Here is a 24,099-nt window from a genome sequence, read left to right as displayed (position 1 = left end):
TTTTTAGATTTTTTTCTTCTTACCAGTTTGTCAAGTGAGAAAGCAATGCCCAGAGAGGAACATTCAACTGCTGTAGTTGCTCCCTGAACCACAGATCAAGAGGTGCAGCGTTTCTGCAGCTTGCATGTGTGGTACCTGGCCTTGACGCAACTCCAAACATTCCTGTCTTGTATTTTGCTTACTCATTGCTGTTATGAGTTAGAATTACTCATTCTACTACCAACTCCTGCTCACGATAGGAAAAATCATAATCCCATGTTACCTCTCCTTTAATGTCTGACTGGTTTTCAAGATCCTACTAGTAAAAGAAGACAACATCATGGAAGTATGATCTCAGAAAATGAAGTGCTGAAACAGTGCAATGTTACAAATCCAATGTTCTTTCATTATCTCTACTTCCTTGGATCCTCCAATAGAGACCTGCATTGTGAATCCAGACAGAGGTACCACTCAAGGCCCCATTCCCTTCAAGAAGAAAAAGTATTTGTGGTGAGCTAACCCATCACTCTTTAAGAATTTTTATTCCTTCTGTACTTCCTTTCTCCTAAGATTCAATCACTACACAATACTCACCAGAAACAAGATGAAAATTTGAGCTTGACTAAAACGTACTAGATGTCCCAGAGGCGTATGTTTTACAATGAGGAAAGCCTATACCATCACTATTCAAAAGAGATAACTTCTGAGCCAAGTCACTGAAACATAATTTTAAAAGGCTCACATTAATGACAGCTTGAAAAACAGATAGCCAGGGATGTCTCTTCAAGTTAACCATCAGGAACATAGTTCTCACCAGAGGCACTTAAAAGCAAGACCTGTACTCCTCACTGTGAGTTTAGCCCTGTTTAGGGAATTTTCAGGCTTCCTGGATGCTGGGACAGAGAAGAAAAGATATTTAGATGTGGCAGTTGGGTACAGTTTCTCACAGTTGGGTCTCTCTCACCAAAGCTTAGATCTAAGTTTAATCTAAAGTTGGACTTCAGCTAACATCCTTATTAAGAGGGAAATGTGACACAAAAATGCCTAGTACAGTCAGTGATACAGCTCATAACAGCAAGGCCATGATTTGAAATTTCAGGGATAATCTCTAGTACCACGTTTCTTAAGTCTCTCTGAGAATAGTAAGTGACAGCCAGCCTGATTTGCACATGCTTAAGGGTCGGGAGGAGATATTTCTTTTCTGGTTGCCTTCCCACACACATGGTCTGGTCCTGCTGGCCTCTGCATCGTGACAGAAGCAATTGAAAAACAACAAACCAACAGTCAGCCATTCCGACAGGGACTGCTCAGGCACGGAGGGAAAATCTAGCATTTAAGTTGAATCACACGGGTCAACAGTGTTCCTTGCTGGGTTTTTTATAAAGTCTTCAAAAAAGTTAGTTATTAGAAATGAATATATGAAAATATAAAATAGAATATAGAAGAAATGCAGAAGCCAAAAGAACACCAAGTAATCGCAGCATATCACACCTAAATTCATGAACTATCTGGTCTCTATCAGCTTCAGCACATCCTGTTCCAGTAGAACAAATCCTGTAATTGGCTGGGTTTGCTCTCAGGGAAAATGTCTTCCTTGCCCTTAAGAATTACAAGGCAGCAAGTTGCCCTGAAGTTTGCTACTGCAAATGACTACGCCCTTTTCATTTATTTCCTAATAATTTTCTGTTAGAACTCTGGATATTACTGTTAAATTATACTGTCTTACTGAAAAGCCCCATTACAAATGACATAAATCTGAGGCACAGGGACACCTGCTCCCAGGGAAGCATGAAGAAATCCCCTTCCAATAATTATGGATTTGCAATACCCTGTTTCTGAGAGCACTGAACACTTTCCCCTTTATTTCTTCCAACCCACACAGTGGGTGAATTAGTGTACCTACTCCTCTATGCATTTTTTTATTAGACATCTAAGACGCAAAACAAAAGCTGCATTCGGGATAGCCAGCAGACTTGTCTGCACTGGTAAACCTCACTGATTTTGTTGCCTCTGGGAACAAAACCTGTGGAGCACATCCTTCTTCATACACGTAAGTCCTATTTGTAGATGCAGTGAGGAAAGGCAAGCCCCCCTCAGTTTGTATACAGGCAACTGAGCACGTAAACCAGTGGATCAGTTATTATCTCATAGGGTACACAACGAATGCTATAACAAAGGATCATGAAGTGAATGCCCTTATGCCCATTTGCAGGGAGAGCTGTTTGAGTCTTGCAGCTGAGTCCTCCTGGCTATGTCTTCCCTTAAGCGTTTGCCAGAAAAGAAGAAATTATCCTCCAGGATCAGTTACCAAATACCAGTTTAACTCCCTATGGTTCTGTCACCTTGCACTTTGGGCATGATGGATTTCCTCAGGAAACCTTCCATTTGTCTGTCTGCTCACAGGACATATACAACATTGCCTACTGACATGTTACAGTTACAGCTTACTTGATGTGGGTTTCAACAGGAGTAGTACCTGGGTAAAGCACATTCTCCTCCATTGCTATATGGAGAACAGAAGGGATATGAAAACTGCCCAATATGTTAGAGAGGAGATGGCTGAGGGCTGAACAACACCTCAGCAATAGGTCTCCTGCACGCAAAGTTGACTGCATGAGGAAGCAGTCGCTCTGCTTAGCATCCTTTCTCTCCAGCAGGCAAGGTCTGAAGCCCACAAGGGAAGGCACTTCATCCATGAGCAACCAGTGACAGTGAGCTGAAATGTTACTTATACACTGCAGCACATGGAGCTTTCGCTATGACAGTCTGTTGGGACTAGAAGGTAATGCCAGTCATTTTAAAGGTATCTAAAGCTGGGATTTACTATTAGGAAAACTGAAGGATACACAATATTCTCATCCTTGTGGATGCTGGTGCAACAGGGAAGTCGCTGGATGCTCTCCAACCACAACATGGCAACATGGGCATTTCTCCTTGAAGCCCTGACTGTTCCTGCAGCTTCTCAGCAACAGTAAACGCTGGCTTTCAGAAAGACAGAGGATAAGTATTTTCTCTTCTAAAGGTTTAGACAAGGAGAGTGAGTGAGCAGAAATATACACATCACCAGGGAAAAGAAACAAATCTTTGTTTTTCTGCAAGTGTAAGTGTCAAAAGAACAGATAGAACTGATTTCTCTCAATAAAGACAATGTAATCAAAATGATTTGCAGGAGCACCATCAGTTTTTACACAATTTTAGATAGAAAAGTAGAAGAATTCTGATTCTACTTTCCCCTGCATTTTGATAATGCCAAAATATTATATCTCAGTAAGTTAAATTTTATTTCAGCATGAATCATACTGACTTTATATTGTATCCACTCTAACACTGTATTCAGGTATTGAATACCATATATCACAGAGATTTTGTTTATACAGAATCAGTCACTTTTAATGTGGGAAATGTCACACAGTTTTAATGCGTGACTTTTAATGTTAGTGTCATACAGAGCCTGGGAAGACTATGCAATGCTGAATCCATGCACTTGCTCTAAGTGTGAAATTTAGCTGCCTTCTACAGACATGCCTGGGACAGTACAGCCATGAAAGCGGATCATGTACCAGCGTGCAAGTATGAAAGGTAACCATGAGGTGTGTAATCCATCAGCTACTTAGATGTGCTTCTCTTGGACATCTGATGATTAAAGACACTGGCCCACAAGAAAGTATCATCTTTGGATCTTTTCAGAGTAAGTCTATGGGGAAAAAAAAAAAGCACTTGCTAGTGAAGCATATGTAAGGAGGTATTCTATGACTACACTGGAACTACAACACTGTGTTCAAAGGGATTTGAGATACAATATCACCTTTGTCATGAACAGTTGAGCACTGAATAAAGCCAAAGCACCTACCTGAACATGAAACGTTCTGTAATGAGAAGATATTGCCACTAACAAAATGAATAACTGCATTAAAATACGTATTGTAAGAACCATGACAGATGGCTGCAGAGAAAGTGACCTTCCCCTGCACTTTTTCATATCACGATTTAGTCCAACTTTCCTGTTTGGTCTCTGTTTGGACCTGAAAAAAACTCTTCTTTCCTTTCGTTTGGAAATCAGAATTTCAGTGCTCAGGAAGTGGTGCAACTTTTCCTGGGATGATAGGTGCATACTGCAGTCCAGGTTGTAAGCATTTGAAACAAGTTCCTCAGCTCCTCCTAACACTCACTGAAGCGAGAGCACAAAGGTTATGCCACAAATGAAGTTTTACTGACAGCCCCTCCAGGCTGTCTAAATCTGATTTTGATTTGCCGGTCATGCGCTCCCACAGACATTCAGAAGCCTGAAGGCTTAAAATCTACTATCAGTCTATTTTATTACTGCTCAGAAAGTAATATCTCAGTATTTCACCAATGGCTCGGCAAAGGCTTGATTCTTCTGTGCATGTCCATAGCAATGCTGCTCTCCATTAAGAACTGTGCAGATAGGGACAAAGTAAGGGAAAAAGGATGCGCAGATTTCTTACCTTGATTTGTTGGCAGTTTTCTGGCATCAAATGCTAGTATTAAAGATCTGCAGGCTTATTTCCTCATAGGTATTCAAGGCCCTCACTCCCTTGTTATTCTGCATCTTGTACAAAAATCGAGGCTTAGCTCCGTCAGCCAGCCTGGCGACCATAAACCTCCACCTCCTGCTTCCCCTGCACCCCCACAAGACCCAGACTTTCTACCCTCCTGATTCACATTGTGGGAATTGGGTTGTTTTCTTTCACCAACAGTTAACTAACAGCAAATATGCACTAATGTTTTACTCTTACTGATCTTGCTTATAAAGCATTTATTCAGTACTTCAGTTTATTTCGGAGTTGGGCCCAGTTAGAAGAAAGGGCTCCAGGAGCAGGCCCTTGCTGAGGGCAAAGGTGCTGCTAAGCTTTGATGAGATTTCTTCCCTAGCTCATCTTCTCTTTTTCACCACGTTAAGAAAATCTACATAGGCCCAGTTCTTGTTCCCTCTTTAAAGAAATGGAGGCATTTAACACAGAGAAACAAATGTATTTGTTCAGAGAGCAAAAGCAGCACATGATCTGCAAATGACTGTCTTATACCCTCAGAACTTTAGGGCTACCCTGTGCATTTAGATCTATTTTAGTTTCCATGTGTGGCTTTGGTGCTCTCATCTCTGAATCCTTCAGTGAAAATGCTTCGATCCAGAGTGCTGATGCGAAAATCCCAGAACATCAAACCTCTGTAATAGAAATGGTGACAGCTTTATCTGAAAGTAGCATTGGTGGGTGCTGGAAGATTAATGGCATGTCCAGGACCTTACTGCAAAGAGACCTCCAGAATGCAGCATTTCTATATTGGGCAGTAAAGTCGCGACACGGATGTCCCGGCATTTTTCTGGGAACTGAGTGAAACACACGTCTATCCGTTAGTCAGGATCCCTTTTTTGGATGTCGCTGGATCTTGCTGTAGCAATATCCCTGGTTTGACACAGAAAAGGCACCTGAGAACTAAGCAGATCCATGGATTTCACATGGATTAGGTAACACAGCTCAATTCTGCACTCTTTTATAAGTCCCTGCAGAATCAGACCCTTTAATATGTCACAGCCATGCTTAACACTAGAGAAAAATACCACACTTTGGTTTGCATCTGAGTGTCAGGTCAATGACAAAATGTATTGTGAGAAGAGAGAAGTAAGTTTTAAGGCAACAATAATTTCCTCCTATTATACAAACACCCCCACACCTGCCTGTGGAACAATGTCTGATTGGTTAATAAAGGAGAGACAATATTTAAATTATGGTATCAGACCTCCTCAGTCTGGAGAAGCAATCTCTTTCATTAATGCTGCACTAATATTCCTTAATTTTATTCAGCATTACAGGTTCATTTGCAAAACAGACATTATGATCATTGAAGTGACAATTCTATATAAGAAAGAATTCACTGACATATTTAATTTTTATCCATCTCCAAATCATTGTCTTATCAGCCTATCCTTCCCCTGCTCACACCCACTCTTTTCAAGCAGCTTCTGAAAAATTCCTTCCAATTGCTTCAAAGGTACTCATGCCTTGATCCTACAAGCACCCGTGAGCAACCAGAAAGTGCAGCTTCTTGAAAATCAGGATTTTTTTTTTTAGAATTGTGAAGAACCTTTTCACAACAAATAGGAAACTCAGTGAAATGTGCAATTGCCATCTTCCCCATGCAGTTTTCTTGTTTGCTACATTGTTTTGACCGAGAAAAAAGAAGTCGAGGAAGAGTGAATTAGCATAACTCGCACTATTGTCTGTGACATCCTTTATGTACAACTCGCTAAAAACCCTTGGTGTTTACTTGCCTTCTACCAGAGACCGTCCCAGCTCAAGAGTGTCCTTCCTTTCAAGCCATAAACTTCTTCTGGGACAGGAACCCCTTGTCCCCAATTAGCCTTAGCAGCATATCTAAGCATCCCACCTCCTTGCGACCCTTTTGTATAGACAAGTACGAATTTCAGACAGAACGGTTCTAAGGCAAGAGACTTGAAGTGGGTGAACGCAGGACACACCGGCCACTGAGACACACAAATGTGAATTTTCACCCTTAGGGCAGCAGAGGGAATTGCACCAGGGCTTCCCACATCTCTGGTAAGGGGCTAGAGAGACATACATTTAGATTTGAATTGCTTCTGATTTTCTCTTAGAGGACATAAATGAAAACATCTTTGTTGAGAAAAACTTAAAAAGTTCTACATTTATCTTGAAACAAAAGCATTTTCCTCCCCAATTTTTTTCATTCAGCTACCAAACCAGAAGCCTTAATTATGCATGCAACCCTAAACCCAGCACAGCACACTAATGGACAGTCACCTCTTCATTTCCACTGCACTGAGTTCTCTCTACCAGTCTCTATTCATTCTGTCTACAAAAGAAGGCATTTGTAACAGAAATTGTTTATGTTTCTAGAAAATAAAATCATATTCTAGAATTACCGCTCTCATTTCTGACCTCTTAATTCTCACAAAGCAGGTGATCCTGGTTAATGACTAAAACACAAACATCTGCTTATCCCCCTCCAAAAAAAAAAGGGATTCATAAAGCTGAAATTACACGGTTAATGGTGTGGATAGTCTACCACAAATGTGTGATCATATTTCAGAACATTACATCTAGCACAATTTTAATGAAATTAAAATAAATTACTAGTGCTATTTCCTCAGCTATTTTAAGCCACCTATGATTTCATAAACAATAACTGCAGGGATACATTACCAAAATTTTGGAAGAAAGAATTAATTCAGTAAAGGAAGAAATACAGTCTTTTATGTGTAACCATTATATGTAATATTCTGCACTGGGACATAAATCTGAAAAAGGCAAAAATATCTGTAATTATAGAAGAAAGTTCTACCCAAAGCAGAAAAACTGTATAACTGACAAGGAAAATCTTATTGCTGTATAATGCCTTCCAAGAGGCACATCATATGGGTTTTATCTGAAAATGAGGAGAAAGCATGAATTAAGACCTTGCCTATTTGTTACCAAAACTACTTTGCCATGTAAATCACCAAAGAGTTTTGAAATTTTCCAGAAAAAAGTATGGCTCAGAATTCAATCCAAGATAAATTAATAATTTTTCACATAGGATTTGCATTAAAATTTCCAGAGTAATAAACTAGTAACTTGATTACCACAACAGGGATTTCTTATGAAAAAAGTATAGCTCCCTTGAAACATATAAATCATTATCTTCCCGTAACATTTCAAAATCACGGAGTTCACATTATACTAAACCTGCGACAGAGCAGCTAAAAGAGTAATTAACTCCAAAGGCTGCAACACAGAATTAATAGTGAGTTTAGCAGATGCGTCTGATATTTAAACTGGACGCTGGTCCCCAGTAGAAATCACCATGCACCACAGCACAATCTTTGATTTTAGTAGCGTTCTTCAGGATCAAAATGAACTGCGGCAGCTGAGACAAGGCAGCACGACTTAGCAGAGACGGCAAGAGAGGAAATTCTGAGCTCTGAACAGTGCTGTTATTTTTGCTGCAAATATTTGGTATTAAATTCATCAAACGTGTATAATTTCAGTACAGAATAGCAGACAAAGATGAAGCAAGCTTCATTCTCTGAAACTAAATAGTTTTAAACCAAACCACATAAAGTATCTGTAAATTCCTTTTAATTCAAAACTGGATCATTTAAGGGATGTTTATTCATTCATTCTTAAAGAGTCCTCCTTTTTTATCTTCCCAATTTTAGGCACAGAGCTGACATCCACATCCACATGACGGAAATCACGAGCTCCAGCACATGCTTAATTTAAGGCTCATCCAACAGTTCCAAAATACTTCTGAGACACGCATTTCAGTGCCTTACCAAACAAGGTCTGCTTAAATTTATGACAAATCACAACTGTATATCAAAATAAACATTTCTTCAAAACCAGACAGAATTGTAACTCCCCATGGCCTAACCCCATCAGAATAACTCAAACTGTGTCTAACTCTTGAGCAACTCAGAGGATTTGGAAAAGAGCGTTACTTAACAAAAATACTTCATGATTTAAGAAGTATGCGGTTCTGAAGGTTTATGGAAAATTAAGAATTTGCAAATGTTGGAATGAAAAAAAAAAGTAATTAAGTGAAAGCACATGTTTAATTACAGCTATTGGAAGAGGTAACCATAACTAGTAGGGAAACTAATTTTGAGACAAAGCATTATGTGACATATATAATTATGAGAATAAAAATAATGAGCATGTATTAACTGGAAGAATATCTCAATCCTGAGAGCTAAATTTAAACATTTTTTTTTTAACCAAGACAATCTATACATTCTTAGTTAGACTTTAACACAATACCCACCTTAGAACACATGTGTAGAAACCACTGTCTTGCAACTCAACCGAGTGAAACCATATTGAGTCTTCATCCTTGCTCATCCTAACTTCAGAAAATATAATGGGTTCTTCTAAATCTCCTTTGTTTTTGTACCACATAAGCCTAAGACCTGTGCTTTGGGCCATGCTATAATTAGTTCTGATATAGCTGTAGAAAAGGGCACATTTCACTCGGACTGGTTCACCTGCCAAAGCCATGTATGTCTTGAGATCCACTGACCAGTCAATGCAACCATCAACTGAAAGCAAAACAATAATAAAGAAATATTAGACACAAATATTTTTTCAAGATAGCGAAAGGCAGCTTGTGAAATACAATGCAATTAATTAAAAGAAAAGAACCTTAGGTTTATAGCAACGTGAAAAACCCGAAGGAGCTCTTGGCAATTAAAGGGTTTTATACACCTTTTTTAATTACAAGTAAATATGAACGCGCAGGCAATAAATAGAGCACATTGGGCTGTCTCAATTCCATTTCTTTAGAATATCATTACTTTTCATCCCCACGAAATTAATTCTTTAATAAATAAACCAAGTGTTTTCACCTTAACTACTTGCCCCAGTAAGCCAGTTTTGAATTTTTTAACTCTTTACAGGAGGAAAATGTAAATTGGCATGAGATACCAATCTTATCCCTTAAAACTTTTCCATTCACCTCTGCTAGTTACATTACATGAAAAAAAAATAACTAACAGATGTGACATTTACCATTCTCTTTTCAAGGCAGTTCCACGTAGCTTTTTTTTTTTCCTACCACCTACTCAACTGTAGAGATATGTGTTATATACAGCAGGATACAATTACAACACGCTACCTATGCAATCAAGCTTAATACAGGAATTGTACAAATATTAAAAGGGATCTTTTGATGTTCTGTTCAGTAAAAACTTTTGAAACAGTTTTCTTAATATTTCACTTTAAAAATTAACATCAGCTAGTTTAATAAAAGATCGCTTCTCCCTACACTTTTTTCTCACGTTATTTTAAATCATCTTAGTCACAATACAATCCTAGAACAGGCACCCATATCAACATGAAACTCCCCTTCACATCAGAGACTTTTTAACTCAATCTTTTATTGCTGGAAAAAACTTAAGTCTGAAAGTCAACCAAGAACATAACCAAAGAAAAAGACTGCAAAGGCAGATCATCAATAGGCAAATACACTATCTGAAATTAATAGGCTTAATGAAATGTGTAGGTTTTAGAATTTATTGATCATATCCAGCTACATGCAAGTGGAACGTCTTTACCCTTGATGTAGCTACCTCAAATTCAACCAAGTAAGGTTCAGGTTGCCTCTTCTGCATTTACAATATCAATTCTCAAAGTATTAGATATTCTCTGGTCTCTGGATACACTGGTCATTTCATAGAATCGTAGAATCATAGAGTCTTCATGGTTGGAAAGGACCTTTGAGATCATCGAGGCCAACCATACACACCCAAAAAACCCCCAAAACAACCCCTACAATCTCTGCCACTAGAGCATGCCCTGAAGTGCCACATCTAGATGTTTCTTAAATGCCTCTAGGGATGGTGACTCAACCACCTCCCTGGGCAGGCTGTTCCAGTGCCTGACCACTCTTTCAGTAAAGTAATTCTTCCTAATAGCTAATCTAAACCTCCCCTGCCACAGCTTCAGACCATTTCCTCTGGTCCTGTCATTATTCACCTGGGAGAAGAGGCCAACACCCACCTCTCTACAACCTCCTTTCAGGCAGTTGTAGAGGGCAATGAGGTCTCCCCTCAGCCTCCTCTTCTCCAAGCTAAACATGCCCAGCTCCCTCAGCCTCTCCTCATATGCCCTGGTCTCCAGAGCCCTCACCAGCCTGGTAGCTCTCCTCTGGACACGCTCCAGCACTTCAATGTCCCTCTTGTACAGAGGGACCCAGAACTGACCACAGTACTCGAGATGAGGCCTCACCAGTGCCGAGTACAGAGGCACGATCACTTCCCTGCTCCTGCTGGCCACGCAGTTCCTGATACAAGCCAGAATGCTGTTGGCCTTCTTGGCCACACGGCTGGCTCATGTTAAGCTGCCCGTCCACCAGCACCCCCAGGTCCTTTTCTACCGGGCAGCTTTCCAGCCACTCTTCCCCAAGCCTGTAGCGTTGCCTGGGGTTGTTGTGACCAAAATACAGCACCCGGCACTTGGCCTTATTAAACCTCATACAGTTGGCCTTGGCCCATCGATCCAGCCTGTCCAGGTCCCTCCGCAGAGCCTTCCTACCCTCAAGCTGATCAACACTCCCACCTAGTTTGGTGTCATCTGCAAACTTACCGAGGGTGCACTCAATCCCCCCATCCAGATCATTGATAAAGATATTACACAAAACTGGCCCCAAAACTGAGCCCTGAGGGACACCACTGGTGACCAGCCGCCAAGAGGATTTCACCCCATAAATCACAACTCTCTGGGCACGGCCATCCAGCCAGTTTTTTACCCAGCGAAGAGTACACTTGTCTATGCCATGATTCGCCAGCTTCTCCAGGAGAATACTGTGGGGGACGGTGTCAAAGGCCTTACCACAGTCCAGAGAAACAATGTCCACAGCCTTCCCCGCATACAGAAGGTAGGGCACAAGGTCATAGAAAGAGATCAGGTTGGTTAAGCAGGACCTCCCTTTCCTAAACCCATGCTGGCTGGCCCTGATCCCTTGGCTGCCCTGCACTGGCCATGAGAGCTCACTCAAGATGATCTTCTCCATGATCTTTCCTGGTACCTTCAATAGCGTTCACTCATGAAGTGATTTTTTTATTTACTTCCTAAACAAAGGTAGTGAGCCAAAATTTCTACACATCGTGGAATGTCAGGCCTAGTCCTTTTTTTTTTCCTATGGCTTTTACTGCCTTTAAATTACATCTACCATTTTTTCAGGCTTCTCCTGAATCCTTCAAAACTAACCATGATAAATGGAAGGTTTTAATTTTGCCTTTGCAGTAAGTCAGCTTTAATTGTATTACGATCACGTGAACCATGCAACTGAACCACATTTTAAACCCGTTGACACTGACCTCTTTCATACATTTTTAATACATAAACTTCCATGTAACATCTTGTTTTAAAACAAACTTTATTTGTAAAACAAATTAACATGGGCTCAAGAAGGAAGGGAAACTCGTTACTCAAAAGTATACTTTTAACGTATCTACTGTTGTGAGGGTATGGACAGGCGAAGGGAGATGGTACAATACCTTCACCCCAGGGGGTGCGGATCAGGCTCCCTGCTCCTGCCACCCCCACCACCGGCAGACGCAAACGCAGTGGCTGGTTGAGCCAACTGACTTCCTACTTCAACAATAGAAGCCCCCAAACCAAAACATTCACCTGAAGCTAGGTACGGACAGTTTCGCTTAACTTCAATTTTTATTGCCATACTTGTTTTGCTGAAAACATCCTGCTGATTTAAATGAAAATTCATTGCTTCTTAACAGATACTGTTAATGACATAAAATGAAAGGCCACCAGCAATTTACTGACTTTCCTTTTCTTCACCGCTGCAGCACCACCTTCTTCCTCTGTGCTCTCCCTCTCAGTCTAGTGCCACACAGAAGAGAACAAGTTTGGATAACTGTTACGAAAATCATGTACTGAAGTATTTGTTCTCAGTGCATCCCCTCCAGGTTTCTAACATCCTTCACCATGACCAAAGGTGCACGCTGTAACTCAAAGACTCTCTTGCCAGGACTCCATGAAACACTGCGTTCACCTCTCTGCAATGGTGTTATACAAAGGCTGGAAAAAGAACCCAAGTCTCCCAAACCCATCCAGTCAATTTTTACATTAAAGCCTGGTTCTGACATCATAAATTGTTTTATATAGGTGGCTTTGAAGGCTTTTACATAGAGTGGATATCAACATACGCCATACAGAACTTCCTCACAAAAGTTCCGTGCTTTTTTTAAGCCCTGCTCTTCAGGCTGGTGTGAGTTTACAGTTAAAGAGCAGTGCAGAGCTCACAGCCGCCGCCTCTCAGCAAGGGAGGTGAACAGCAACGCTGAGCTCTCCAGATGGCTCATCCCTGCTCTCCAGGCCATACAGGCCTTCTCAAAGGCAACCTTCCTCGTGTGCTTCAGCAAAGTCACAAAAGTCTAAGGAGGGGTGTAAGCTGAAATGAATCGGGGTGCCCAGAACTGGAATTTAGATCCAAACTAATTCAGACAATCTAATTAATTCTGTCAATCTTCTGTCAATCTAATCCTGTCGTGTCATCTAAAGCTTTTGAACCTGTGCTGGTTCAGCACAGTTAAACCTCAATACAGAAAAACTGACATTCAGACACGCATGGAAAGCTTGTGGGTCAAGCAGAAAGGTGCCAGTTTTTCAGTTACTTCACAGAGCAGAGTCACAATTAGGAAGAGTTATGGAGTTAGGTACTGACCCAGTATGGAAATCCAGCTTTGGAAGCTGAAAATGCCTCTGCTTACAATACAGTTTCTCCCCCCATCCACACCAAACAACTTGTCAAAGCACAGCTCAAACGAACGCTAAGCATCCTTCAGTGTCATTAATCTGCCTCATCTTCCACTTTCATTTGGAAATGTCTTTTCCCTTCTAGTGTGCACTTCTCTACTATTTTATTTTCAAAATTACAGCTGCTGGAGTATATAAAGCACAGTGGAACAGATGAAAGACATTTGGATGGTAATTTACAGCCAGGTCATTAAGGTGGCTAAAGCCCATCTCCAGCTGCCCCCAGTGCAGAGTGAGACCGGGGCTGGCGCACGACTGGCCATTCCCAGCGTTCCCGGCACCTGCATCTCAAAAGCAGAAAAGAAAGAAAAAGGAGCTTTACACTGGAAACCTTTTTCCCATTAACAGTATCCGAAGGGAAGGATTTCAGCAGCCAGCGGCAAGGCTGCCCCAGCGCAGCGGCGGGGGAAGGTGCAGGCAGGCTGTCTGCCCACCACCCCTGCCTGCCCCCGCGCTCCCCGCAGCAGCTCGCTCCCGCAGCGTGCCGGGGATGGGGGTGGGTAATTACAGAGAGGAGAACACACAGGGAATGGAGTAACCATTCATTATAGGGTTGATGACATCTGCGGAGGGGAGAAGTCTCACAGAGCACCTTGACTAAATCTTAATTATTGAAGAAAGACTAATCAAACAGGAGACGACTTTTCCCCCTTGCTCTTTTATTCTTGTTAAATACACAGTCAAGAATGTCTCCTCTTACGAGGCTGCAGAGGCTAAAATCTAGGTCAGGCTCCCCACGCTCACGTGGAAGCTGGAATTTTTCCTCTTGCCGCGCTGTCAGTCACTGGAGCGTGAGCACTGTTAGATTCGTTTGGAGCATTCTCCAAGCTGTCATTACGAATGACTGGAGCTGCTTAGGTGGAGTTTAGCACTCCATTATCCAGAACAAAGTTTGCTGTCGTTTTTGTTGGACTGGCTCTCAGTGTGTAATATAATCAGGGTGGTAAGAAGAGAATAATAAAGGCATTAGAGAGAGGCATTTATTATATAATAAATGTATATACATCTTTTCTCTGCTACTCAGTAATCAGCTGATCCTTAATAAGTGCCTGATTGAAAGCCCCATTCAAATTAAATCCTATCTATTGTGGGTGTATTTTAGACACTTTAAATAAAGACCATTATTTGAAATATTTTCTAAAATTTGGAGCATTGAGGGGATATGGAAAACATTGTCCCATTTTTAGTACAGCTCCCTAAGGAAAAGAGGTTTGCCCGTCTATCTGTCCGCGCCCCCACCCCGTTAGTATAACTTCTTACCCGACTGACTAACTTCAGTCTTGTTTCGTAGAATGTGAAAGTGTTCAGGTACATGAGAGCCCTACATGGGTGCAGGAGAGAGTCCCGATGTGTCCCCACGGGCAGGGAAGCACAGCAGCAGTTATGACAGTGGGGCTGCCCTGAGCCCATCCCACTTATCTATCCGGGCTAACGCGACCCGAGGAGATTGTGAATTGAAAATGAGGGTTTCAAAATTATCAAGCAAATTACAGATTAAGTTGGTTGACAATGAGTTCTGTACTTGTATGTTAGCAATCACCCACAGTGTGTACTGCATCTCCTTCCCCAACATTTCCCGGTAATTTCCCATTATTCTTATTTTAAATAAATCTAGTTGTCTCGGGAGTCTAGCTGCATTTTAACATGAACCATAATAATTTATGAGCAATTATAGAAGAGCATGTACATAGTCTCTGAGTAATTTGTCTTTCTGCTTGCTGTCATATAAATAATTTTTTGCATTGCGAATCTGCCTGTAATAATTTTTGTAGGGATCTGTCACCTACAGCAATTTATATCATGGCATTGTTAAACATGTTTGCCTACCTTGTTACCTGCAAATCTCATTTTAAATTGAAATCATCGACAAATAAATAATTAAAAAATAATATACTAGCTAATGTATTAAATTTATCACTCCACAAAGCAAGCAATGCTTGTGACTGTAAATACATAGTCAGAAAAAAAAAAAAAAACAACAAAAAAACCCAACAAACAACGACCATTCCTCTGATGCAGGAGTTATATTTTTATTTATATATTAGCCATAGAACAGCAGAGTTTAGGAACTGATATCCATCATGCTCGGGGTTTGCAGACAGATAGCAACGATAGATGCACTCCATTAAGGAAATCCAAAAAGGGATGCAAATTTTTAGACTCTTAAAGGGGAGAAATCAGTTACAGCCCTTGAATTTTAGGCAACTTGGTATTTTCAGATTTTGATTCTGGAGAAAAGGCAACACACCCTCCATTTGAGCAAACGCAGCAATGCCTTTAACAGCTTTGGCTGGATGTGATCTTCACAAAGGATCAGGGTGTTTGATTGGGCTCACCATACATAATTGGTTTCACATCTCTGGCTTTCTGGCCATGCCATGCTAATTCTGCTACGGTGCTTGCAAACCCCTGCTGGGATCTCATCACAGCCCAGTGCTGCCATATGAATCCGTCAGCTGAGCCCAGCATGCGGTCTCCTGCCACCCTGCCTTCTCCTGGAACCCTTCCCTGCTCCTCACACCACAAGCCAATCAGGGAGCTGAGCCTCCTAAAAGCTGACAGCAACCCCTTCCACTCCATCTATGATTCTTCAGAGAACACGTTTCAAACAAAACAATCTATTGAACACTCTGCGCGCTCTTCAAAATCATGGATGTCACCCCCAAAGCAAGGTAAGACCTTTGCTTGTAGAGCCTCCTCAGCTTAGCTGACCTACCAAACTGAATGGTCGAATGACACTCTCATAACAATTAATAAAAATCCACTTTACTGAAAGACATCTCAGCTGGCATCTTTGACATGGAGAGCAAGTTACTCAGTTTTACAGGGGAGAAGGAGAAGCCTACGCTAGCAGTACTTCAGAGAAGGATGACCTTCTCCAGCAGCCGGGGAGCCGATCTCAAAGAGCAAGCAGGGAGGAAAAGAGAAGGAAGTTCAGGTAAGGTGTCAGTGATGTTTGTTTTCTATGAGTTACAGTTTCACCCTTTTTTGAGTCAAGCGAACACTAGTTTTTGACACCGACTATGCTCACATGTTAAACTGCATTTTAGGAAAAAAATTAAACAGTTGTCCCCTGAGGGGTGTAGTAAATCAAAACAATGTATCTGTTAGAGATTAAAACCACTCAGAAAACCATCTTCAATTTTGAGGGAAAAAAAAAAGTTTATCATGATTCAAGCTGGGTAAATTTTGCAAACGTTTCTCCTGTTAACAACTTTAAATAATTCATTTCTATCACAGTGACATCTAGATTCAGCAATCATCAACCAAGACTAGTTTGCTGTAGAAACACAACATCGAAGAAGAGGATCACTCACAGACTTTGTCATTTCTCTACTCTGATCTCCATTTTCTGAATGTTTTCTAGCAAGATTTAGACCATTCAAACTTACTGGCAAAAATGTTTGAGATTTTAAAACATGTAAAAGAGCAAATATTCCAAAATTCCTAAATCAAATAATGATGAGTGCAAAAAAACTTCATTAGATTTAGCAACATGCAAATATTTCTCGAAATCTGGCTCATAAGTAAGGAAAAATGCATTTACTTCTCCTTATACATTGGCTGAATATTTTCCAAATTTTGATCAAAGCTTCAAATTTCTATAAGATGGGCTAAAAGGTTTTTAAGAATTGTATAATGCTTCATTCTTTTTGACCAGCTTATGAGCCACAGCTAAACAACCCAACTCAAATGTCAAATATTCCAGCCGAACACTCAAAATTTCCTTTGAGGTCAAACAGACTCTAAATACATACTGCCAGAGGTCCAAATAACAACAGATTGTTCTGACCTGACTTACATATGCATATGGAGCCAGAAGCATTTTAGTCTTATACTGAAAATGCAAAAGAAAGAACATACTAGTAGATCACCAATCTGTAAAATTCTCTAGGGAGAGAAAAAAACCAGCTTGGATCCTGAACAAATTCTCAGCTTCCAGAAGCGATGGCATATTAATGTGGTCAAGACTTACAAATTATGCTTGAAGAACAAAAAATGCTAAAGTAGTGTCAGTAGAAGTTACTGGACAGGGGCATTTCATCCTGTAGCACTTGTCAGAGCCAGCTTTTCAGGTGGCACCTTATCACAGGGCTTTTGGGGAGTGTTTGCTGATGGAGAGAAGAGCAAATCCCAGCTGGCAGGTTAGATTTTGCTGGAGACAGGGAGCTCTGAAACACATTCTGTGATGGAAAGGAAATATCTGGTCTCATCATACTCTTTGCTACCTCTTCCAAGTCAGATGTTCCTGGAGACAGATGGACTCGAAGTGCCCTTCCAAAGCTGTGCTCTTCGCTTCGAGCAGATTGCTCTGCTGAGCACAGAGAAAGAGAAGAGGAGGGCATTAAAGCAACTGTTTAAAATGCAGCATATTTACCCTAAAAATGAGTGTTTGGTGACCTTGATCTCCTAATCACTTCAATATCTGGCGGGTTTTTAAAGAGTCTGTGTTGAAGTAAACAGTACAGAAATTGGAACTTATGAAGTGGTTAGGTTTTAAATATTCAGTGTAATGCCTTGATTCTCCGTGGCTGTCACCACGCTAGAAAACAATGTAAAAGGCACCTTGAAAATCAACAGCAGCAGGGCCAGGACATGAACAACAAAGAAGACATACTTCATGGTTTTATGCTTTTGTATATTTTATGAAGTGCCAGACACAGGTTCAAGGACTGTGCCCCAGCCTGCCCTGCCTTCTCAGCCCGTCCTGCAGCCCCTGGCCCCTGCCCTTCCCGCTGCGGTTCCCCTCCCGCACCGGGCAGGCAGATTTGGAAGACTTGTGGGAAAGTTCATTTACGAAGCTCCTGCCTCTGCCCAGCCTCCACCTTTGCTCCCACAGAAGTAAAGCCAAGTGGGTGATCTGCAGTGAACAAGTTATCTGAACAATTAAACGCCTTCTCTTGTTTGTGGATCTATAAACGAATCCCCATTTCTTCAAAGTCAGACATGAAATAACATCATTAAATGAGCACATCTCCCTTTTTGTTTCATCCCACTAGCAAGGGAACGTTATTTCAAATAAAACATGTTGCTCTAAATTGGAGTGGCCATATCAGTTACACGACATTACGTCTGCTTCTTGGACTCAATGAGTAACAAAACGTCCCTGTTAAAAACTAATATTTAAATTCCATAAATAAACAACTCAGCAAACAATTCAGTGCAAACACAGGTACGAACTCCATGAGGACTGTAAATCAGCTGTTCACCCAGCTCTGAAACCCATCTGAACACCAATATATTTTTTTTTTCACATAATGCCCACAAAATCAGGTAAATAAAAATACGTCTGCTTTCTAAGCTCCAGAAAGGGGAAAAAATATTTTTTTCTAACATCTTCCACAATGACTATTGCTGTTTTTATTAGCTCTTTGGACTCCTGAGGAAGTCAATGAATGATGGAAAAGCACAAAGAGATTTCTCAGCATTTCTGATACTACCTTTAGACAAATTAGATCAAAAAAGAAAACAAGAAGAATGAATCTCTAAAAAAAAGGAGAATAAAAACTGATTTAAGTAACGAGTAAAACAGACTGAAAATATTCCATTGCATTTATAAATAAAAATTTTATCCTAAGAAGAGTTCGGGTAAGGAGCAACACACTGGAAATATGCTTTATATCTGAAGGTATATGCAATTAATATTTTAAGTGGTGTTGACTATACACAAGCTCTTTAAGGACACTCTCTGAGACAGTTTTAATATTCTCCAGCTAACCACATTAACCCACGGAGACTTTCACACACTTCTGTTTTCAAGTCTTTAGCACCATGCAAACTTTGGGAACAAAGCTGAATTCATTTCAATAATTGATGACTCTTTTCATTAGTCCCTTTGAATAAAGTTACTGAAGGTAAAGTAAATGGAAACTAGACCCCAGATCAGGTAGTTGCAGTCTCAAGTAATCACACAATTAGGAAACTCTATATCCACTGCTTGTTATCCCCACGAGGGAATTGTAGGAAAGAGCTGTGAATAACAGGAATTTAAAATTAAAGAGAATGAAACTCTATTAACTTTCTGGTCCCTGTGGGGCAGAAGGACTGGTGTACCTGCACAAGATTATTTTATTTTTCATCTGTTTTTCAAGCATGTGGACAGTTTGAGTTGGATTATCTGCTTTGAGCGCACAATCCTCATGAGTTTGGACTAGGTTAGGAAGATGGACTCCCTGTTGAATACACTGGACTAAATTCATTTCCTCTGCTGCCTCAGAGGGGAATCCTTGAGTGACACAGGTCTGCTGCAAGGGCTCTTACTACATCTCACTTGTGGCAGAGGAAGACTGGTCAACAGGAGAAGAGAGCAAGGGAAGTATGAGAAGAGCCTAGGCATAGTATCGCACCCCCCCCACCACAAGAGGAAAGCAGGACTCGGTTATTCCTGTGGATGAGATACACCGTATTTGTGCAAGGTTTAAGCAATTATTCACTGGGACACCTCAGCAGGGGCATTTCTGGTAGTCCAAGTTCCCCATTTACCATGGGCAACTCATGCCTGACCAGTGCATAGGCCTTGCCCGCACAGCCAACCATGCCACCATGCAAGGCCTTTGAGCAGGAGCCCAGACTCTGAGCCTCCAGAGGTCTCTTCCAACCTATCCGACCCCAATGATTTGGTCCTACCACCAACGCAGCCCTTGCTGGCCACAATTTGCAGATACATAAAGGGAGCCTTTCACACAAATGCCCATATCTGGGTGTGCACAATCTCTACCCTACTCATTAATAGTTTATTTTCCAGCTTACAAAGATGCCGTCAATCCATCAGAAGATTACCAAATGCTTTAAAAACAAGTTCCTCATCATAAACACACTAAGTAGGATGAATGTTTTGGGCCTTGGACATTTGCAATCTACTTGATGAATATATTGTAATGTTAAAAAAAAAAAAGAGAGAATGCACAACTTTAAATCAGGACATGCTCGCGAATAAAAAGGAACAAGTCAAGTTCATCTGAATTTACTTGCAACAAACAACCAGCTCTGGTCATTTGCTTTGTTTCTGCACATTTACCTTTAGCTATCTAGACATACCTACCATTTTACAATTGCTATGCCATTCCTCCTGTTATCTGGAAGAGATAATTTCAGCTGCAGTGAGCCAATTACCATTTCCACTTGCATGACAGGTGGACCGCTGTTTGAAAAGGTTGTGACCCACGTTCTAACCTAGGTTGTAATTCCTCCTCTCATTTTAATTCATTAGCTGCACATACGCAGCAGAATTTAAATAGGAAACTCTCCTGACTGCAGAACACACCGAATTTCATTTCGGTAAAATGAACAGTCACAAATCAAAACAATATTTGCTTTTATAGGACAACCATGAATCGAATTGTTAGAGGGTTATTTAACTAAAATGTGTCTGTAGCTGATGAATTATGAAGAGCTTTCAAAATGAGATGTTTTAAAACAGTAAATGTTGTTCTTAAGACTTTTGTTTCTATTTAAAACAAACAAACATAGAGTTATCCATATTGCAAACTATTATAATTACATGTAAAAAAGAAAAATGAAGGATGGTTGAAAAATGAACCGTTACAAGAGCTACCTGTGTTACAGCCGTGCCACTCCAGGCAGTGCAGCAAGTGGTAATGCAGTGCTGTGCTCCGTAACACGACATTTGTTTAGGCACACCTTTACCATTTACACACGTTTTCTAAAGCCCGCCTGTAGCAACATCCTGCAGCACTGCATCCACCGGCAGCTCCACACACCCCAGCAATGTGTCTCCAGGGAAAACAAGGGCCACATTTGTGGGACCACATGTCCCACGTTGTGGGACCACATCCCCCCAAAATCCCAACCCCCTTCCAGACAAGCTGTGAGCGGTGGCCCTGAGCAGGTCCTGTCACCAGCACCACGACTCCACTCAGTCGACTCCCGGTCCCCCATTCCCCGGGCCTCGCTCCTCCCCAGCCCCAGCCCTGGTGACGGCCCCTTGGTGGGGGAGAGGGGACATTTTGTCATCACCAGGGCTGCAGCTCCTCACATGGGCACGTCCCGAGGAACTTCATCCACTTTCTGTTCGTTTTCCCAGGTCTTGACTCAGGAGACTCAGGCCAGGGCCAATGGCCGACTGAAACCCCACAGAAACGGGCTCTTCTTTGAGCTGACGCAGAACAACAACTATTTATCTTTAAATAATCATAGAATCTTCGTGGTTGGAAAGGACCTTTGAGATCATCGAGTCGAACCATACACAACATAAGAATCATCATAAAGCAGACAGACCCCAAAACAGCCCCGTTTACAGCCTTTTTCCTCACACTTCCCTGTAACTTCACGAGCCAGGAACAAAACTGGCGGCAGGAACATTTCATTTATTAGTAAGCAAAAGTGACTAACTGCAAATACTTCATTACTAATACATCATTTGCTCGGAATTGCACAAAACAAACAGGTCTGTGTTTTATTCATGGGCCTCCTGTCACTCTCAACAGCCTCGACTCACTCTGAAAAACACACAGCTGCCGTGTGTTTTACCAAGCAGCGCCCAAGAGGGGGACGGGGAGATGGAGAGATGTCTTAGCTCTGGGCTGAGGCCGGGCAAAGATGGGAGTTGGGACCTGGGATGGAGGGAGGGGGGCACAGGGAGGGAAGTCCTTGGCACCTGAGGCCTTTCTTCGGATGCCACCACGTCCTCCAGCTGGGACACCATCCTGCAGCCCCACCCATCCATCAACTTGGAAAAATCATCATAAAAGCTCCCACCTAGGCTACTGATAAACCAGAAAAATTACATTACTGGAGTAACTTTTTTAATTAACGTCTCCCACTTGTACTGACTGGTTACTCAACACTCAGTGAGCAAAGGGAACTCTGCTCATTTTCTGTCATGCTTTTGCTCACTCCCAGTTTCTTGACCTAACCCCCAGCCATCATTTACTTTCCCAGCATTGGGAACTGACTGCCATAACTTTGAGAGCAAGGGTTTAAGTAGTATTTTAAAATGATTAATACAACAAAGCTTTGAGGTGGCTAAACCTGGTTTGGATTCTGTAGGGATCACCCCAAAGAAAACCAATATGTTTTTCACTAAGGAAACCGTGTTTTAAAGTATGGAAACTTGGTACTTCAACTCTTAAATCAAAAAAAACTCACAGCGATTAGGGAAGACAGAAACACGAAGCTGGATACCACCTTCTTCCACCCATCTTCTTCACAAAGAAGGTGCTCCTTTCCAAGCCTGGCTGCAGTTATCTCAATGAGTTTGAGGGGCTCCAACTGCTCAGCTGGGGACTCCCGTCTCTGCTCGGGGCAGGCAGGCCGTCCCCGCTCCTCTCGGCAGGCACAGGGAGGGCTCCTGGCTCCCAGCTCAGGGCTGGGGCTCTGCTGCCCCCCGCTCCCCCATCCTTCCCTCACCACACCTGCTAAATGCAAGCTGAATTCAGAAAATAGCGTTCAGTGGGGAAGCAGGGCATGCGGGGAGGATTAATTGGGACAAACTGTGTTGTGAGTGGATGCATTCCCAATTGAAAAATTTTCTATTTAATTCAACTTCAGTCTATTTTGCTGTTTTTTTTACATTATTATTTCAGTTGACGATGACAGATTTTTCAGTTCAGATGACAGAACTTGTCATCTGTCCAGGTCTACATCTGAAGGAAGAGGAAAACAACTGTTCCCAGCCGGAGGGGAAAACGCACACAGGAGGCATGTGACCTCAGGGTAGGGATTTTGGGATACAGACAGGGAACTGAAGCGAGGTCTCTGACAGTATAACACGTGTTCCCACAGCACAAAAAAAGCAATTTGAATCAGGTCTCATCAAGGTTAAAGTAGAATTGGATGGCAAAAATCAGCCTTGTTTTCATAAGATAGAATGTCCAGCCTTAGAGGTGTTGATGGCGTTCAGCTCCCGTGGAGGTCAGTGCGCCCTACACAACCTCTGCACGCTACAGCCCTGGGTGCCAATACTCCTGGGAGAACATCCCTACAGTACACCCTCTTTGTGAAAGGGGAAGGGGGGTAAAACACAGAGAGAGCGTGTGAGAACCAGGAGTATGAATGAGAAAGAGAGATGCAGGCGTCATTGAAACTATGGTAAGTGAACTACTGATAAAGAGATCTTCAAAGTTAAAGACACTTACCGTTGTATTTCTGTTAAAAATAAGAGTATCACAAATTCAATCATTTTTTTTCATGTGTCACTTGTGAAATAAATGATATTTCACTGTGGGGTTGACAGTGTAAGAAATGCAATTAGAATGATTTGCATATTAAAGATATTATTATGTCTGCATTGTAAATATTTCCATCACGATGACTTTGAATAGAAGCTTTGCAAACAGAAATATAAATATCCTCACGCCAGACTTCACATAATCTGAAACCATACTGTGTCAAGTTGTCAATTTTAAAAATTCTCCTAAGCGATTACAAATCTCATTTTAATCTCTCTGAAGACTCATCTGATTTTACATAACTGAAAATAACCACTGCTTGTAGTGTGTTAATTTTGATGTGCGGTGAATAATATGGTGCCAGAACCATTCCAGCCAACCACTATTTTGAAAAGCTGTGCTAAGTTTTCAATCTCCAGACTGCCCAGGGCCGTATAAACCTTTACAACGCAATTTTTTCCTATTGTTTAATACTAAATAGTCCGAAGTATGTCATCAAAATGATAAAAATTGGATTTTTTTCCTCTTCCCTGAGACTGATCTGTGTGTCTTCCGTAAGAGAGATAAACCAATACAACCTCATTAATGAGCTACAAACTTGAGATAACAAAACGCACCGCTAATAGCCCAGTTGCCATTGGACTGCTTCTCTGTGTAGTACCCTCCTGTTAGAAGAGACA

General features: G+C 41.5%; 1 protein-coding gene across 3 annotated transcripts in view; it reads right to left on the bottom strand.

Annotated features, from left to right (window-relative positions):
• Positions 1-24,099, bottom strand: part of IL1RAPL2 (interleukin 1 receptor accessory protein like 2) — a 391,439-nt gene that overhangs the window by 182,004 nt on the left and 185,336 nt on the right. For all 3 annotated transcript variants that reach the window (XM_074601410.1, XM_074601412.1, XM_074601411.1), the window contains exon 3: positions 8,779-9,052. In XM_074601410.1, coding sequence (XP_074457511.1) covers positions 8,779-9,052 — 274 coding nt within the window. The remainder of the gene's footprint in view (positions 1-8,778; positions 9,053-24,099) is intronic.

This window comes from Larus michahellis, chromosome 9, assembly GCF_964199755.1.
Source record: "Larus michahellis chromosome 9, bLarMic1.1, whole genome shotgun sequence".
NCBI lineage: Eukaryota > Metazoa > Chordata > Aves > Charadriiformes > Laridae > Larus > Larus michahellis.
The sequence above is the reverse complement of the archived record's forward strand: the minus strand, read 5'-3'. Positions and strand labels throughout refer to the sequence as shown.